This window comes from Danio rerio, chromosome 1, assembly GCF_049306965.1.
Source record: "Danio rerio strain Tuebingen ecotype United States chromosome 1, GRCz12tu, whole genome shotgun sequence".
NCBI lineage: Eukaryota > Metazoa > Chordata > Actinopteri > Cypriniformes > Danionidae > Danio > Danio rerio.
This window is the reverse complement of record NC_133176.1, coordinates 28,637,550-28,657,136: the sequence shown is the minus strand read 5'-3', so window position 1 is coordinate 28,657,136 and position 19,587 is coordinate 28,637,550. Positions and strand designations below refer to the sequence as shown.

The 19,587-nt window shown below is 36.1% G+C and overlaps 1 protein-coding gene across 11 annotated transcripts in view; it reads left to right on the top strand.

Annotated features, from left to right (window-relative positions):
- The first annotated feature begins 3,766 nt into the window (after positions 1 to 3,766).
- The window catches only part of cntln (centlein, centrosomal protein), a 188,491-nt gene continuing 172,670 nt past the window's right edge, over positions 3,767 to 19,587 (top strand). For 4 of the 11 annotated variants that reach the window (XM_073951811.1, XM_068221311.2, XM_068221310.2 and 1 more), the window contains exons 1-6: positions 3,767 to 3,851; positions 4,500 to 4,587; positions 7,711 to 7,799; positions 10,845 to 10,929; positions 17,554 to 17,688; positions 18,329 to 18,478. In XM_073951811.1, coding sequence (XP_073807912.1) covers positions 4,507 to 4,587; positions 7,711 to 7,799; positions 10,845 to 10,929; positions 17,554 to 17,688; positions 18,329 to 18,478 — 540 coding nt within the window. In that variant the 5' untranslated portion in view covers positions 3,767 to 3,851; positions 4,500 to 4,506. Of the gene's footprint in view, positions 3,991 to 4,499; positions 4,588 to 7,710; positions 7,800 to 10,844; positions 10,930 to 17,553; positions 17,689 to 18,328; positions 18,479 to 19,587 lie in introns of all 11 variants that reach the window. The other 7 variants (XM_073951812.1, XM_073951801.1, XM_073951788.1 and 4 more) reach the window with 2 other exon arrangements.

Below are 19,587 nucleotides of genomic sequence, written 5' to 3'. Positions count from 1 at the left end.
AACAGATGAGTTAAATGGAATAATTTCGTTTTACATCACATCAGAAATACTAGCATAATGGCAAAGAGGATAGATAGAATCATCATTCATCAAGCTAGGGGTTCATGTTCTAGTCATAATGTTCTTGAAACTGAAGACTCATTCTCACTATTAAAGCAAAAAACAATAAACCAATTGGTTGATTAAAAGAAATTAATTCTTAAAAGCAACCTGTTTATCATTTATAAGAAACTGAAATGAATATTTAGTAACATTGTGGATATATGTGTGTGGTCTGAAAGAAATAATGTGTTGAATAATCTAAATTAAGACAACTCATAGATCATCCTTTTTATTTTTTAATAAATTATAAATAATTTATACAATTTGTTTATTTTATTTGTTGTTTTCGGACCAGATAAAAAAAACTGGAAAAACAGTACATTTATTTCCCACTTGAGCAACATTTGCGTGGTTTTCTGTTGTTCTGAACTTTTTACAGGCCTTAAGGGTTGTAAATGGAGCATGTTACATTTGTGACGTTTGGCCGCTGTTGGAGGCTGTAGAACAGAAACTGATATTAGTGCCAGAGAGAGCATGTAAAATCACATTCGGAATGGATGACTGGTAACTATCAGTGGTAAACAAAGGGCTTTGTTGGGCAAAAAAGAAAAAGTTGATTCAAAAGTGCCATGTGTCTCTGTTCCTAAAAGGGGCAGATGTTGCAAATTACCAGCCAGTCTACTGCCTCTGAAATCGCAGCTCAAATGAGCATCCTAATGAGAGGCACTGTTTGCGGGTCAGAGAAAAGCCTAATCACGCTAAGTCAATTGACTTCTTCTGGAGCAAGAGAGCATGCAAGCTCCAAAGCAGATGACCTGCTGTCTGTTGCACTCCTGCAACCTCCTTTATATCTGTCTAATCTTGTTTCTGTGGTTTTAATCATCTAGCCTTTTGACTATGATATGACTCTAGCCAACAAGGACAGGCACAGTTGTTTAGATACCATTATACAACCATTATGCAATGAAAAAAATTATATGTGAGCGTATGATAATTTACATCGTTTACAACAAGATAAACAACCAGGGTAGACTCTAAAAGAGCTTCATTTCTAAATAGGTACATTGAGAAATATGTATTTAACTTTAGGCTAAATCAAGAGAAAGAGTGTCACAAACCTGGAGTAATTAGAGGTTATGAGGGATATGAGCAAGAGATACAGGAGGAATTTACATTTTCAAAATATGTTTGCAAATGTAGTTTATTATTTATATTAATTCTACGGTGGTGGAGAGAGTTCAACGTGCTTCACTTTAAGAAAACACGTGCAATTACAAAAACGCCAGAAAACTGAGAAAAGATCTTCATCTGTTTGACAGCACACATGCTGCAAATCCTCACAAAGCAAAAACATTTTTAAAAAATGCGCTGCATTTTTTACACAACTCAAACAAATTATTAAAATGCACCGCATTGTCTTACAATGCAAACATTTTATGAAAAACGCACTGCATTTTCTTACAAAAAGAACGGAATATGGCTCAAATGTTTTAAGGGGACCGAAAAACGTAACGGACGCCGCTGTGCCCTGACTATTGCTCAGTGAAGTTGTAGATGATCTTTAAAAGTTGAGCTTTTTGGTTTATTTTAATATCTCGATTCCATTGTCTTTAGTAATTATTTGGCTAAATAATTATAACATAAATAATTAACTCCGTGGTGTTCTGAATAATTTTAAAATTAACGCATCGTGTTTTTGTAAAAATGTTTGCATTTTGAGATAAAGCAGCGCGTTTTAATAATTTGTTTGCGTTATAAGAAAATGCAGCGCGTTTTTTAAAAATGTGTTTGCATTGTGAGGATTTGCTGCACGTTTGCTGTCAAACAGATGAAGATCTTTTCTCAATTAGCCTTCGCTTTTTGTAATTGCACTTTTCTTAAATTGCAGCACGTTAAGCTCTCTCAGCCACCGTAGAATTCACAAATAGCACTCTTCAAAGATAAGATATGGTTATGAATTATAAATTGCCAAAGATCTACGTTCTACATACACTATATTATGTGTCTATATGTAACAATATTATTTGGAGAGAAAAAAAACCTACATTTTATGCTAATGAGCTTGAGGTTACACTTCAGTGTAACACTTTACAATAAGGGTGTTTTAGTTAATGCTAGTTGACATGATTTAATGGTGAACAACACAACTGTTAAGCATTTCTTGATCTTTGCTAATGTTAATTAAACAAATAGCGAACAATGACTAAATTTTTCAGCATTACATAATCGTTGTCAGCGACTCATATTTTAATGCATTTCTATACAATAGTTAATGTGTTAGTTGACTTATACAAATGTTAGTAACATATTAGATAATATTGAAGCAGTGTACACTACAATAATGTTCATAATTATATGAACATGCTTTGTTAATGATAAATCATTTTAGTAACATTAATTAGTTAGATCGGGTTTAGAATTGCTTAATAAATGTGTTGTTCATTGTCAGGTCTTGCTATCTAGTCCATAGACAAATTTGCATTTGTGCATGTGTAAGTAAACATCACCTAATTATAAATTAAATATATTAAATGTAAAGTGGTGCATTAGAATATAAGTAAGATAACATGAACAAAGATTATGTAATGCTGAATTATCGTTTTCAGTAGTTTATGTAAATTAATGTATTGACACATTAATATGTTTAGTTACATTAACATCGACATAGTAGGCCTTATACCTGCTCACCTGATGTTAATTCATGTTAACTTTAAATAACTTTTAATAACCCTATAAATAACCCTTTAATTAATTAAAACAGCCATATTGTAAAGTGTTATCACTTAGCTACAGAGGAGTTACTATCCTGCATTAATAGCTACACACATACACATAGCCTACATTTATTTTGCAATACATATTAATATTTTCTATGCATATTATATTGCTGACCAAGTCCCTCGGTCAAGATACAAGCAGTGGGGTGATTGTTCTTTTGCAGTGGCAAGTCCTAAACTCTGACCTGCCACTTTTTAAGCTTAAGACCCACATGTTTAAATTGGGTTTTAATGCATACCACTGACACTTTGTTATGTTTTAAAGTTTTTGTATTTTATTGATATTTTTGTATTGTTTTGCATTGTCTGCTTTTTTTTGTTGTGCTTGTGTTGTATAATTTGCTTTTACTTGTGTAAAGCAATTTGGTCTACCTTGGTTGTAGTAAAGTGCTATAAAATATAAATAAAACGATTAATTGATTGATTGATTGATTGATTGATTGATTGATTGATTGATTGATTGATTGATTGATTGATTGATTTATTGATTGATTGATTGATTGATTGAATATTTTTACCATAGATGTAGAGGAAAAGAAAGAAAGAAAGAAAGAAAGAAAGAAAGAAAGAAAGAAAGAAAGAAAGAACGTAAGAAAGAAAGAAAGAAAGAAAGAAAGAAAGAAAGAAAGAAAGAAAGAAAGAAAAAAGAAAGAAAGAACAGAGGAATTTCGCATTAATTACATTAATTTAATATAGTATTATTCTGTAGCTACAGTTTCTGTAGCTTTTACTGTGGTTGGAATTAAAAAAATGTTTGCTTTGTTCTGCAAAGGGTGACTCTTATTGACATAAATTACAACAGTTCTGTTAATTAGTACCATGTTCTGTGTATTGTACTGATAGCACGAAAAATATCAACAAAGCCACATTTAAATGAATGATGGCCTTAGGGATCTCTATAGTCGAGACTGGCGTACCGTAAAGCGCTTCAGGGTGTCGTGAAGTGTGGTAAACAGCTCTGTACCAAAACACGGAACTGGCGCGAGCATTTGAAAAAGACAAGGCATTTGATCGTGTTTTCGCTTTTACGAGGTATGTCTAATCTTTTTTTTTTTCTTTTAAACCTCTGATGAAAACACGCTGTCAGATGCGACAAGAACGGAGCTTTATTTACATCGCAGATCAGTACTTTAGATAAACTTCAGCCGTATCCAAGGACGCACGGCTGCAGGTCAGACATAACGCACTAACTACATTTAACTTAAATGAGCAATTCTTTTGGTTTATTAAATATTTTGTTTAACGACTTCTTTGTTTCTTTCTTATTAAAGATGTTTAATGCCATATAGATGTAGTCGGTCATATGTTGTAATACGTTTTAGTGTCTTTTATGTCCGATTGCTGTATTGAGTAAGTTTATTGAGCTTTGACACAATATCGATGGAGAATAATCCTATGGGTTTTTATGTTTGTATTTATTCACTGTTTTTTTTTACTCATTGGCACGATTTTTAGTATAGCTGTCATCATTTAAGACTTAACGTTACGTGTGCTGTCAAGATTTGAATGCTGTCTATCTGTCTGTCTGTCTGTCTAACTTATCTATCTATCTATCTATCTATCTATCTATCTATCTATCTATCTGTCTGTCTGTCTGTCTGTCTGTCTGTCTGTCTGTCTGTCTGTCTGTCTTTACACATTTAGTCATAACAGGTATATAACAAATATGTCTTCTGTCAGGATCTCAATGGATTCCGAAGACAATGAACGTGTTTTACTTCTTAAGGAAAAGCTGATGAGTTTATCTGAAGAACTTGCTCAGTGCCAGGTATATTATGCCATTCGTTTATCAATTCTTTTTCAGTTGTCTAGTTCATCTCTTTTATCTCATTTTAGGGTTTTAGTGATGATGCTTCTCAAAGTATTTTTTTTCTAAGTGTGCTAAATTGTAAAAGTAACAAAATATACCATATAACCTACTGTAGTATATGAGCATCAAATTGAGTAAAAACAACATATGCATAAATGTGTTTTTAGAAACATACAATATACTAACCTGTCATGTAGCTACTGTAAGGTGAAGTTGGCCTACATATTAGTTTTTATATCTATCTGCTATGGCAGCGATGAAGATGCATGGGCATTAATATGCCTTACTGTAACATTGTAACAAATGTGGACATGTCAATGGGCTCAAACAGCTTGCCCTTTACGGCAGCTGAATGCCTGTTGTGAACTAAATATGATGTTTATTTACAATAATAAATCCTAAAATTATGTAAATTCTACAATTAGTCATCATGGCATTATGGCTCTCTCGCTCTCTGCAGACTTATGAAATCAGTGTTGTAAATAAGGGAAAGAAAGATTTATCAAAATAAGCATGCTCAGATAAAGTATAGATACTTAACACAATTGCACAATGATATATAGAATATCTTATTGCTGTCTTCTAATTATTTAGATATTCTTAGATTTGTAGCATTTTTGTGTCAATGTATTGTGATCATGAACAAGCAAAATGTTAAATTTTTTTGGCACTTCAATATACCATGAATAATTAGTTGTTGCTTATACTTTTATAGTGCTTTTTTAAAAAAAAAATGAGAGTGATGCAGTGATGTTCTTAATTGTTTAGCTTAATAGTTCAGACATTAACAATTTCACATGCTAATCTGGCCTGCTATGTGCTATATTGATTGAAAATGATAAAGTGACTATTCATAGTCTATTGCACGCTAGCACTTTACAATAAGTAACACTTTACAACAGTAGTTAATTTAATTAAATTAAATTACTACAAAAGCTTTTATCAATCTAAGCTGATGTAAATTTTCTAGTTAATGCCTAATAACCCATTTAAATCATGGACATAATACAAGTCAAAATCATTAAATAAAGTTAACAATTGTATTTTTGTTCTATTAAAATAGTAACTGTAAATCCATTTTGTACTTTTTGAATTTGTTTAAAACATTTATTTGCTCTGAATATGTATGTAGAAGTAAAGCCTAACTTTTTTCTGCAGCTTATTTCACCATTGTGATAGTACCGCATACCGTAATAAAAGCTTCCGCAGTTAATCGCATCAAAACCGTACAAAGAGAATCCAAGGTCCATCTGATATGCTTTCACAGAATTAAACACTAAACTGATGTGACTCATGCATCCTGCATACTGTTAAATCCCCACCAGGTGGTGCCTAAAAACAAATACCTGCATTGTCAACAGTGTTAGACTTTTAATAATTAAAAGCTAACAGATTTTTTTAGCATATAGCATACTCCAGGACATCAATAAGACACTTGTTACTAATTGAGAAGAGCCTTCAGATACTCAGTAGGTAGCCTTTGCTTACTATACAACAGTATAAGACTTGCGCTGACCTACAATAGGTTTACATCATCAGTGGATGTCGACTGGCTCCATCTAGCATTTTTCTACTTGCCTGCGGTTCACAATTGATTTTTCTCCTTTCCACTTCTAATGACAAGTGTGTATGTATAAAGCATCACGTCTCATTTCTATAGAAGGTGTGCAGTGCCCATCCATCGACTGCCATTAACGGCAAAATGTTTCTAGTGGACCTGAGAATTATCAGGGAGGCAGTTTTACTTTATTAATATTTGTATAAATAGCAACATTCAGAGAGTGCACTCATCCAGTGGGCATTCATGGCCTGCTGTATGAGATAAATAATTCATCAATACGACTGCCTTTCAACATATCAAACACCTTCCATTCCATGAGAAAATCCCTGTAATGTGCAGGAGTTGCTCAATCTTCTGATGTAGTGAGCTTAAGTTCTTGTGAACAGACCACCTATTTGATGGAGGACTTTTCTTAATTTGTCATTATACACAATGAAGACTGGGAACAGTGAGATCTCTATTTCTATTCATTTGCGCAGTCTCTCTCTCTCGCACGCGCTACTTTGTATGTTTAGCCTATGGTCTATCAAGGTCTGCCTGCACCATTTAGTAAATAATTAATTAGACACTTTTGAATAGGGTTTAAAATTCATGTACTAATTGGACACCAGCAGATTCTACAGGGATTTATGACTTTAATCTTATAATGATGTGGACATAATTTAACAGATAATTTTATATTAAGTTGATCTGGTATAATTCAGTTTTTTTTTATTAATGTCAGAAAATGTAGTTTTTAGATGTTTCTCATTAAATGTAATGTAGCTTAAAAATCTTTGAAAGCCATTTTTTTCCTCCCGAAGACACTTTGAATTGTAAGCATGTGCCTCTCTGTTGCCACTTTCTTCTTTATGCGACTAGTCAGTCCAGATTTCTTTCTTTCTTTCTTTCTTTCTTTCTTTCTTTCTTTCTTTCTTTCTTTCTTTCTTTCTTTCTTTCTTTCTTTCTTTCTTTTATTTACAGAATGTTCCACATTTACAGAAAGGTTCCACACAGGCATAATACAACTTAAAAATGTGCATATTAAAACAAATGCAGATTTATGTATCAGTAATATAATGTCTAGTATGGTTAACCCAGAAGTCCACATACTTTAGCCTCCATATTCCAATCATTATCAGTCGGTTCAAAACTACAAATGTTTAATAACATGTAATATTTAAACCTGTAATGAAACATACAAAAGGGGAAACAATTATGTCCATCTATTGGTCTTTTCAAGAATTGTATTATTATGATGACACTGTCTTTATAATTGACTTTGGACAGTTTATATTCTGTGGCCACGAAATTAATTATATAAATGTTAGAGACAGAATTTTGATACAGAAAATAATAAACATGCACAATATAGTATCATGTAATTTTCATAAATTGGTTGATTTGTCAATAATAATAACACTAATAATGCATATCCTTGACCATGTACTGTGCATATATGTGGGAAACATTTGAAAATATAAATAAAAACACTATAGCTGATTAAGTCAATGCTTTGCTGTTATATTTGCTTCTAACAGGCAGACAAGGAGTTTGTGTGGTCACTTTGGAAGCGGCTTCAGGTGGCCAGTCCTGATCTCACCCAGGCTGTGAGTCTTGCTGTGGAAAGGTGAGTCACATTATAAAGTCACATGGACACAATAGCAAATCCTTTCCAAGGATTTTCCCAGTTCTTTTCTACTATTGAATTATTATGCTGTTTCGTTTCTTGACTTGAAATAAATGCTGTTTCTGCCACACGAAATCCCTGATTTGTGAACACACATTGCAGCGGTTCTGCAGGGGTGTGTGTTGGGTGGCTGCGCCGTTGAACACAGTTATGAGAGAACCTGAGAGCAGATGATGATCTAAACCCTCTTATCCTCCGCACAGACTTTCTCTCTCTCTTCTCATCTAAACGCTGAAAAAACTCCTCTTTGAGGGATATACACTAGATTTAACATGACTTATGACCCTCAAAGAGTGGCATGGGAATGTGTTGAAAGGAGAAAAAAAAGAGATCAAATTCGCAATGCCGAATGATTGCCATTGTCATTCCTTCTTTTAGAAGTCTTGATGATGTTAAGCAGATAAAGCAAAATTCGACACTCAAGAGGAAATTGAGACAACTGGCACACTGTTAAAAAAGTGTAAAAAAAAAAAAACTCAAATACTTGAGGCAACCAGCTTCAGGGCTTTTTTGAGCTTGCTGAACTTATGGAAAAAATTGGATCAACTTAATTAAAGTTAAAGGTCTGTTCTTTGATCATACACAATATAAGTTCTATGAAGTCTTTTTTAAAACTTCATGTTCAGTCTGCTTGCATTTTAAATTAATATAAACACTGATATTACTCTCTAGTTGTTTACAAAATGTTACTTAGTTTTTTTAGCAAACTGAAAATGTTACTTTAGTTCGCTGAAGCAAGTTATAAGTGTGGCGAAATTAAAATGAAAGGCAGCTTGAGGGGCGGCACTGTCAGCTCACAGCAAGAAGGTTGCTGGTTTGAGTCCGGCTGGTCCACGTGGCATATCTGTGTGGAGTTTGTATTCAAGTTTCCTCTGGGTTTCGATATTGGTGAATTGAATGAACTTAAGTGGTTGTAGTGTATGAGATTGTATGGGTGTTTGCAGCTAGAAGGGCATCTGCTGCATGAAACATGCCAGAGTAGCTGGCAGTTCATCTCGCTGTGACGACCTCTGATAAATCAGGGACTAAGCCAAAGAAAAAATAAATGAATAATGAACATAATGCTTGATTATGCATTAATAACAAATCTTAATAACCCAAAGACATGCTTATAGGTGAATTGAATAAATTAAATTGGGAGTAGTGTATGTGTGAATGTGAGAGTGGATGGGTGTTACCCAGTATTGGGTTGCAGCTGAAAGGGCATCTGCTTTATAAAAAAATATGCCTGATAAGTCGGCAGTTCATTCCGCTATGACGACCTCTTTTAAATCAGGGACTAAGCTGAAGTAAAATGAATGAATAAATGAATTTAATGCTAAAACGTTAATTGTGTATTAATAACAAATATTGGTTGCCATATTCATGCTTAAATAATCCTAAATTATTCTGAATCATTCCTGGACTCTCACTACCAAACCTGGATATTGTTTTAAGTTGATGAAACTTGATTTTTTTAAGTTGATCAGACTAAATGCTCCAACTTAACATGTTCTACACTCACTCATTTTTTGCATTGATGAAAAAGTTACTCTGAGCTAAATTTGTTATATTATAGTATATATTTTTTTAAGTTTTAGCTGTCACTTCTATATTCATTTATTTAACCAACAATAGTCTTGAAGGAATTTTGCCAAAAGTGCATTCATTTTCCACGGTTTCCTCTGTTGATCAATTATTTTTCATATTTTCTTTCTTTGGAATATTTACACTTGTTTTTCAATGACGTCTATTGCTTAAACAAATTACTCAAAGGAACAACATTGACTGTGATTTCATTTTTCGTTCAGTGTCAGATTCATTTCAGTTTAATTTAGTTGCCCTGTCTGTTACCAAATAGCAATAGCAATTGAAAGAGTCATTAAAATGTCCAAACCTTGTTAACAAAATTAAAGTCTTTTCACAAAGAATGTTTTGCTTAAATAGAGAAGAGAATAAATATTACTAAATATAAATATATATTTAAATCTTTTAAAATAGTTTTAAATTGACTGAATTGATGCTGAAAAAAGAACGGTAATGAATTTATTTGGATAAATATAAAATGATTCTTTCGACTACCTGATGCGAGGTCAGCGATAAGGAGAACTTTTGTGACCGAAATCTGGATCTCAGAAAGTGTGTTCCTTGACACTTGAAGCAATGATAAATAAAAGAGCGGCAGATAGGCTACATGCTCCCATATCACTCACAAGCTCCTTCCTCAGGCGCAGCCAACAAACCGAGCTGCTCCTCAAAGAGCTGGCAACTCGCACCTGAGGCCGTGTGCATATATCAGCATAGCGCCACCCGGGAGATCGACATGATAATTGCGCTGGCTCCGTACAGCACACAGGCTTCTGGGAATTGTGGACGGCCTGGTAGCGAGCGAACGTTTTGGCTTGGGATATGGTTAACATCACCAAGCTTCAAGGCAACAGTGTACTCTGAGGAGAGCTGTATCATGTCAGATGTCCTCAGGGAGAGATGGAATGAGAAAGGGTGGAAGAGATTGAAAAAGTGAACCAGGGAAAGAAGGATCCCAGGTGAGTGGCGGCTGTTCAAACAAACTTGCCCCAATTGTGATTCTTTTGTCTTTTCCCCCCAAACACCCACTAAAGAGGGTTAGATGCTGAAAGGAAAGGAGTGTTTGTGTTCCCTAGTGAGTAGTGTTCCTGTTTTGATATCCTGATAATTACTGATACCTGGAGACTGGAGTTATATCCCATCATTCCCTGTTGACCCTCTGTGGTATAAGCTTAGAGAACGCGCTGAGTGGTTGAAAGGCAATTTTGCCTGTTTTTTCTCCCACAGCATCCAGTCTATCCTACAGTGTTTTATCTCCTAACAGAGCATCAACATTGCATCACCCCAAATAGATTTTCAAATGCGAATGGCTGCAGTGTTCGCTGAGGCCAGTGGATCGGTTTGCCCTCTTCTGTATTCTGTTACTGTGGCTGCCTGCGCCTCTAATTTTGCTCTTTTGTTCAATCTGTGCTGTACTAGAGAGAAGCAGAAGGCTGAGAACAAGGACAGAAAAGTTCTGGAGATCCTTCAAGCAAAAGACTACAGGATCCAAGAGCTGGAGCAGGTACTGTGAGAGCTTTACAACTTAAACTACACCACAGCCACAGGTGTGCAGGCATGCACATGCGGTCTGAGAAACCTTCGTCTCTCCTTTTTTTTAATGAGCGTCTCTGACTGCTTGATAGATCTGCTTGGATGACAGCTAATGATGAAGCCGTGTTGTTAATTCACCTTTAATCATGCCCCTTAATGAAACATCTGTCAGTCGGCTTCATTAGCTGTTCTGTCTCTTCACCAGCAGTGAGTCCGTCAAACGTGTCCACGCATACTCCTCGTTTTTGTAAATAAGATTAGCCATGGCTTGACAACCAATATCAAACCAAACTCGAACCTGCTAAACACTACGCCACGCCACGGTTCCGCCATCGTGACAGCATTATTAATCATAGGCCGATGTGTTGTTTTTTTATAGCAGGAGTTCGCATTTCGTTTGGCAGCACCATAGGTAGGAATAGCTAGATGGCACATTAGCAACTATTGCTAATTAAAGTGATATGTCTACGTGTCTGCCATATTGGAAAGGTCAAGATCTGCTTGTAATTGCAAGGAAGTGAACTGACAGATGTGCTATGCAGCAGGCTGTAACAGTCCCTTCCAATCAATTTTCATAGGATTTGGTTTGTCATAAATGTCAGATGGTTCTGCATGTCGTTGATGATGTTATATTCAAAATCAAAGTACTCTTCATCTGTAGTGCTGAATAGCACAGCCCGATTGAAAGAAGTTTGTATACCATAGTTGAACGTAGAAATTGAAAAACATCCATCATTTATTTTAAATGTAAAATTAAGATCTCCGAACCATCTGGACAAATAAACCAAGGAATTTGTTTGTTTTCTGAAATCTACTTAGTGGGTACTGTATGTGGCTTGGCTGAGTTTACAAATTCTTCACAAAACGTTTAATATGCTTATTTATAACCTAGGGAATAACACCTAGAATGAAATGCTCAGTTTTACCATATTTGGAATGGTTGTGAATATTAAAGAGTTTTTCTGTAATGCTCCTCAGCTTGTTTCAGTACCTCTTTTTCTCTCACACAAACACACACATGATGTACTCTGAAATATGTGTACAAAATAATCATACTTAATTTGTCAAATTGTTGCTTTTAATTGATTAGATGCCTTGTTAAATATATAAAGAAAATCTGAGTATACCTAGGCATAGTTAAATAATAAGAGTTAATGGCTATACCATGAACCTCAAAGACCATTGATTCTTCGTTCTTATGTAAATTCTGCAAGTGTAAAACCCTGGTGAAATCCAGCGCTATCAGAACAGAAATTAGGTTACTCTGGTGGTTTATGTTTGATAACCAACTTGCTACAAGCGAAAAAAGCTAGACCTCTCCACTATGTTAGTTAAAAATCTTTAGATGATCCCAAGATTTCCACAATCTTGGACCAGGCTGTATCCCGAGCAGCTGCTTTGGTGGTCATGGAGGAGTAGAGAAGAGAACATGCATTTGATTCTTGTGAGACTCCAGTGACAGACGAGTCCTCGCTGACGTCCAGCATTCTCCAGCCTCCAGCGCCTAGACTGTAGCTCGGCACAAGACATTTGGCCATAGGAGAATAGGTTGTTCCCAACTGAGCCTGGTTTCCCTCAAGGTTTTTATCCTTTACTTGATAATTGGTAAAGATTTTTCCTCGCCGCTGTCGCCACTGGCTTGCATAGTTCGGGACTTGTAGAGCTGCACATTCATGGATCATTCTTCAGTGTTTGGACTCTCAGCAGTGAATATTAAACCACACTAAACTAACCTGAACTGAACTTAAACTCTAAAACTGAACTGACTGTTTCAATTCACTAAAATCTTCTACGTGAAGCTGCTTTGACACAATCTACATTGTAAAAGAGCCATACAAATTTGAATTGAATTTAACAAGACATCTACTCCCTTTGTTAATTTTTTTTTATTTAGCACATGTTTGAGTGAGTGAGAGAGAGCATTAAAGAGGAGTGGAGAGCAGAGCTTATTAATTTTTACAACCTTACAAATATGGTCATCAAGGTCCTTCTGATTTTAAGGGTATTTTATGGTGTAATAAATGATTATATAAAAAACATTTCTGGAGATGTTTTGAACATACCTAAGCCATATACAAGGGTTGGACAATAAAATTAAAACACTTTCCAATTTAGTATTGAGGTTTCAAGGCTAAATATAACTAGCCTGGTGGCCAATCTTTACTGATTGCACAGTCCACCAGTAATAGCTGAGTGTGAAGGTTTAAATAGTAGAGTAATAGCACAGTATGGCTTAAAATGTTTCAATGCACACAACATTATAGGTGACATATCAGACTTTTAAAGGGGACAAATTGTTGGTGCACATCTTGCTGGAGCATCTGGGACCAAGACAGCAAGTCTTTATGATGTATCAAGAGCCACGATATTTAGACTAATGTCAGCATACCACCAAGAAGGAAGAACAACATCCAACAGGAGTAACTGTGGATGCAGGAGGATGCTGTCTGTATCCAAAAAACATAACTCAATGCAAAATTAAATGTTCACCTTAACTTTCCCGTTTCCACCAAAACGGCCAAATGGCCAAATCACTCATGCCAGTACCAAACATCAGTTTCAATGGTGCCAGCAGCAAAAATCTTGGGCTTGGGACAATATGAAGTATGTATTGTTAGCTGTTGAGTCTACCTTCACTGTCTTTCCCACATCCAGGAGAGTTAATGGTGAGGAGAGTTACGGTGTGGCTCAAAATTTCTCTGGCCACTGTGCAGGACTTGTGCATGTCATTCCCAAGATGAATTGATGCTGTATTGGCCACAAATGGAGGCCCTTTATTGTGGTCTAAAACCAGGTGTTTCAATTTCATTGTCCAACCCCTGTACCTACTATGTAGATATTAGTAAACAATTTAACTTAATTAATAAATCAATGCAGTATGTGTTAGAGGGGTTTGCATTTGCTAGGGGTGAGTGAGCCATCTTTAAACCACCGGAATAACCTAATTTGAACATCTCAGATAACAAATTTGCAAAGATATGTAAACATTTCAAATAACTTACACATGCTTATTCCGAATATATGTAAAAGACACTCGTCAGATGTTATTTTAAAAAGCAGGCATGAGATTCAGCTGTGTGCTCTTCATTTTCTGTCTGGTTTAGGCTCAAAATGATACGGCAAACAGCTACTCTGACTGACAGTATTTTCTCAGCGCAAAAGCATGTGTTATTAGAAGTGTGATGCTTTTCCTGGTAACATGGAGCCGATCCACAAATTACAGCACATTGTGGTAGCTGAGCAATCAGAGTCTCTTGAGGGTGGGACTTTTAGAGGAACAAGGTAATATGGCAGTCGTTTTCATGTTAGCTGAGTAGCTATATATAATTAAAGTACAATATATGAAAAAAATTACGTGATTTTTTTTTTTTTTACAAATGAAGTATGACCCCACATTTCTTTGCATCTTATAAACATAACCAAGCCTTAAAAATACACTCTGGACCACCCCTTTAAGAAAAGTCGCAGTAAGAGCTGAGTTAAATGATACCATAAATGTGCATTGAACACCAGGGATGGGACAAAACATGCTTATGCCAATATTTCCAGCCACAAGACATTTATTGATACTCTGGAATCAATACTTATTTAACTGTAAAGATTTATTTAAATGTAATGAACTGAATTTATTTATCACAGTCTTGTACTGTGTTCGTTTACTGCTTCAATGCTAGTACACTCAGCCACTTTGAGGTGGTGCTTCCCGTAATGATGAATAAACAACAATTCAGAGATCTGCTTACTTTGTCAGGAATATGGGTTTAAACTGTTTAAGTTAAATTCCACATTTTCGTTTAGATAAAGATAAGCCGGTATTAATAGTTGAACATGAACATATCATTTAAAGGGCCTTCAAACTTTGGCTGAAATTATTAGAAAATTAAAACTTAAAAATTATATCATATTTAAAATGGCTAAAAAAAGACATGTAACAATAAACAGAAGTTGTTAAACTGCACTGGCTTCCTGTCAGTTTTCAAATTGATTTTAAATTCCTCATGTTAGCGTACTGTACAAGGCCTTGAGTGCTTCAGCACCACAATATTTATCTGAGATTTTAATTCCATACACTCCAAGACAAGCTTTATGCTCGACTCATGCTCAGTCAACGCAGCTAAAATCTATGGGAGACCGGGCACTCTCTTCGTTGTCACCTGTTTTGTGGAACTCTTTGACCATCTGATATTCGTAATGCAGAATCCCTGAGTATTGTGAAATCGTCTCTTAAAATGTGCTTTTTATTTAGGGTAGCATTGATTTGATTTATATTTGATTTTTAGGTATAGTACTATTGTTACTATTTTATGTGTGTATATATATATATATATATATATATATATATATATATATATATATATATATATATATATATATATATATATATATATATATATTTTTTTTTTTTTTTAATATATATATTTTAGATATATTTTTTATTTTTATTTTTTGCTTTCATCCTTGTATCTTGTACTGCTGCACATTTTATATGTTTGTAAAGTGTTTTAAGATGCTACTTTTAAAGGCGTTATATAAAACTAAGTTTATTATTATAGTTAATATTATTATATATTATTTACTATATTATTATTATATATTATTATTATATTATTATTTATAACACATTTACACATTTATTTCTCTCTTTATTTGCAATATTGTGAATGGCGACGCAGTTTCTCTCTGCCTTTGCCATTTTGTAATCTCACTAGGAAACGCAGTGGCCAATCAAATGCAGCTTAAAATGTGCATATTAATGATTCTATGTGCAACATAACAGTCAGCGTTTTGTTCTGATTGTTTTTTTTTTTTTTGCACCAGTATTTTACACTTACAGGATTTATATGAAAACAAAAAAACAGTGGCATTTGAGGCTTAAAGTATGCCATTTCCATTTACTGAACTCTTTTTACTCTGCTATGCTTAGGTTTATCAGGATTTTATATGGACCTTTAACAATGCTATTCCTATTATTACAAGACCTCTTCTGTAGCAATTGAAACACTAACACTGACTTCACACAAATCCTTATTACCTAAATTGTAATTGATGCATTGTTTCTACAGTTGCATAATCTTGTGCCAGTATAGATACGTAATTTACCATTTAAAATAGATTGTCGACTGTATTTTGACTGTCAGGAAAAACCATTCTATGCTTTAATATCTCAGGTCAGCAGTTCCTGATGTTTTAGTATGCAATAACATTAGGATATTAGAAAAATAAGTTACAGTTTGTAATGAGTCTTTTCTTTTGCCAGGTTTGAGTTTCAGTGGCCTGTTAATGGAAGACGGCCATTGTGCCCTGTTTGAGAAACTCATTAATAGTCAGATTTCTGGGTACCACTCAAAACCACTGGCATTTGTCTCATCCCAAATTTGCGCCAAATGAGCCCAAATGTGATTAATTGCTTTTTCCTTCCTTGGCCGTGTGATGGTCTGCTGAATCCTCATCTCATCTCTGCATTTCCACAGTAACTTTGACCAGCTTTCCTTCCACCCCTCCCCCTTCCATTACCCCTCTTCTTCCATTTTTGTAACATAATTAGCTTTCATTTTTGAACTGCACTGGGAATTTCTAATGCTAATCTCTCTGTCCTAGACCTCTTAACTTCTTTAAACCTCTTTTCCTACCAATTGAGAAGTACTGGGGTTAAAACAGTGCTTGCCTACCTCATTATCAACACTTTGAATTGAGCTTCACTTGTGCTATAAATCTCTATTAAAACCTGCATTTGCATGGTGCACAGACAGAACATAAGTTCTCTATCTAGAAAGATTCAAGTGATTTCCCCCAACATGGCAATTAATTGCCTCCCACAGCTCAGGGTTATTTTTTGAGATATCAGCGTTGAGTCGACACAACCAGTTAGTGTGTTAGTGATAGGAGTGCATTATCGCAATATCAGAGATGGTTGAGGCATAACTGGGCAAAATTGAATCTTTGCACTGAGCATAGAACAGTCCTTAAAATAGTAGTTTACTTGTAAGTGTGCAATAATGTATTAAGCACTCGTGCCGATTTAGTCTTTTAACAGAAATATAGAAATATGTCAAAAAACAGGAGAGATTTCTATAAAAACTAATTTTCAAAAAAAAAAAAAAAAAAACATCACAAACAAGTATCCATATAAATCAAGAAGTGTATTTTCTATATCTTGTTGGATCTTTTATTATTATTATTATTATTATTATTATTATTATTATTATTATTTATTCAGCTATTTACAGTCCTGGACAAAATGTCTGCTCACGCAATCTGCTTGTGTGAAATAAACTGAGATATGTGCACTGTATGTGAGACATAGTGGCAAGTGAACATCTAAAGCATACTTTTAGCTTCATCATGTCCCGCTGACACGTCACAGCGCAGCGCTGCTAATTCTTTGGACATGTAACCTGTATCCAACTTGCAAGCGTTTAGCACTATGGGACAAAACTCCTGTGACATGCTTTCCCATCTCTGTATCACACTAACTGCTGACCCCATTACAGAAACTATTAATGAAATCTAACACGCAGTGCTTTAAGCACTCATACCCAGATTGCTTTTGACTAACGGCTGTCTCTCACTATCACTTGTGTGGCTCTTTAAACAGAAAGTGACGGCAGAAGAGCAGGAGATAAACAAGCGAGTCCAGCAGTTGCGTGGCAGTGAAGAGGAGTGCACTCTAATGAAGAAAGAACTGGCAGCTCTGCAGCACAGACTGGGGAATAAGAGTCGACAACTTAAGGTTTGGACAAATTTCCACTGGCACCACTTTTAAAGCGCTGCCTCTGCGCCTGTGACAACGGGAAGAGAGGGAGGAAAAAAAACTGACAAGCCCCTGGAGGCAATCGCCTAAGGCCCTCAAAATCCCGGGTCGGGGGCAGAGGGTGGCGGGGGTGGGGGTTTGTGCTAGTGACAGTGGAGCTTGGAAAAGCAGCTAACTTTCTCAATAAATACTTAATGATGGCCGAGCAGAAGGAAAGTGTATGTGTATGTGATGTGGCTTCTCCTTAATTACCTTCTGATGGGACTGGCATGATTAATTGATAAAGTGAAGATCTGGGGAGGATGTGTCTTTGCTGGGTCTCTCTTAGCAAAGGGAGGGAAGGATAGTGCGGGCAAAAAAAAAAAGAAAGAAAGAGAGAAAGGAGCGAGAGATCAGCATCAAAGGCAGGCTGGTAGGACTAATGGGCCTGTAGTGGAGCTATTCTCATTAGAGCTGTCATTAGAGCTAAAGATGGCCCCAGTGCCGGGCTACCTGCGTGGGCTTCAGCTCGCCCTGCCAACGCAGGTGAGCTCCAGACTTCTCTCTCTGGCCCTGCCCGCTCCGCTGCCCTTTCATCCCGGCGCCGCGGCCATCTCTCGCTCTCTCTTTTTCCCGGCAGGAAGCGAGGAGGCAAGCGCAGGAGTGTGAGGAGGAGGGCAGGCGTGCCCTACAGGAAGCCAGGCAACAATTAGATGCTCAGCACTCGGCCTCTCAGGCAGAGCTGGAGAGATTGCGGGACCAAGAGGCCGTCAGCAGTTCCAGAGTCAAGGTAAGGTCCCCCGCTTCTTCTCTCTAAGCGGGTTCATGTAAATGAACTTGTCTCACAATGCACAAATGTTAAATATTGATAGATATGTTCAGAGGGGGGGCGAAATAATGACTTGCTGGGTTAACATGGTGGGCCCAATTTTTCCTTTCCCCATGCAACAGCGGCAGTGTACCCTGTGCATCGTGACCAGAGGTGTTTTACATGTGGCCCCGAATCAGCCCTGCCTGCTGTCGCGGTGCTTAGTGACTCCGGCTATAATGACCTACTACAGACGGAGCTGTTGTTAGCATGTTCCATAGGGCCTCGTTCGGCATTTGTGTATGTTTAATAGGGCTTGTGTCCTCTTGGGTTGAGTGTCACTCAAGCACCTGTGTGATTACCTGCTTTACATACAGATTTGTGTTCATTACTCTCCGTGGGGAAGGGCAGAGGCAGGTCTGTGCGGACCTTAAACTCTAACTAGTCCAATTAAATTAGACTGTAGTGGTGCTCGGACTCTGTCCCCTTTCCTCCTGCGTTCTCTGTCTCTCTCTGTGCCCCTGTCAGCGCTGGCTAGTTTTTAATGAGGACTGGCCGTGCTCTCCATGGCCTGAGCGTTTGATGCTCGGCATCTGTTTGCTTCTCATTATCTCCATCAGCTCCTGTGATATGCTGCTGATAGGCTTCCCGCTTTAGTTGCTTGTGTTTTATTTCTCTTCTGTTGTCTTTCTTTTGTTTCTTATTAGTTTGTGCCCCCTGTAAGATGGGTCCATGAAAAATAAAGAAAACAAAAAATCAAAGTTTGTGTGCAATAAATGTACTTAACAAATATAATCTTGAGAAACAATACATCGTTAGAAAGGTCAAACCATTTATTCATCTCCTATTTTGTTACACATATCTAATAATAGCAGCAAACATACAGAATTCAAAATGGGGAATAAGGTAGACTGTTTAGATAAAATTTCTTTAATACACGATTCAGGAAATGTAAAAAGGCATTAAACTGTATATATTGTGCAAAACATTCAGTCTAAAATTAAAATCCGGTCATCATTTACTCACCCTTCTCTTGTTCAGAACCTATTTAAGTTTCATTCTTCTATTCTCTAACACAAAAGAAGATATTT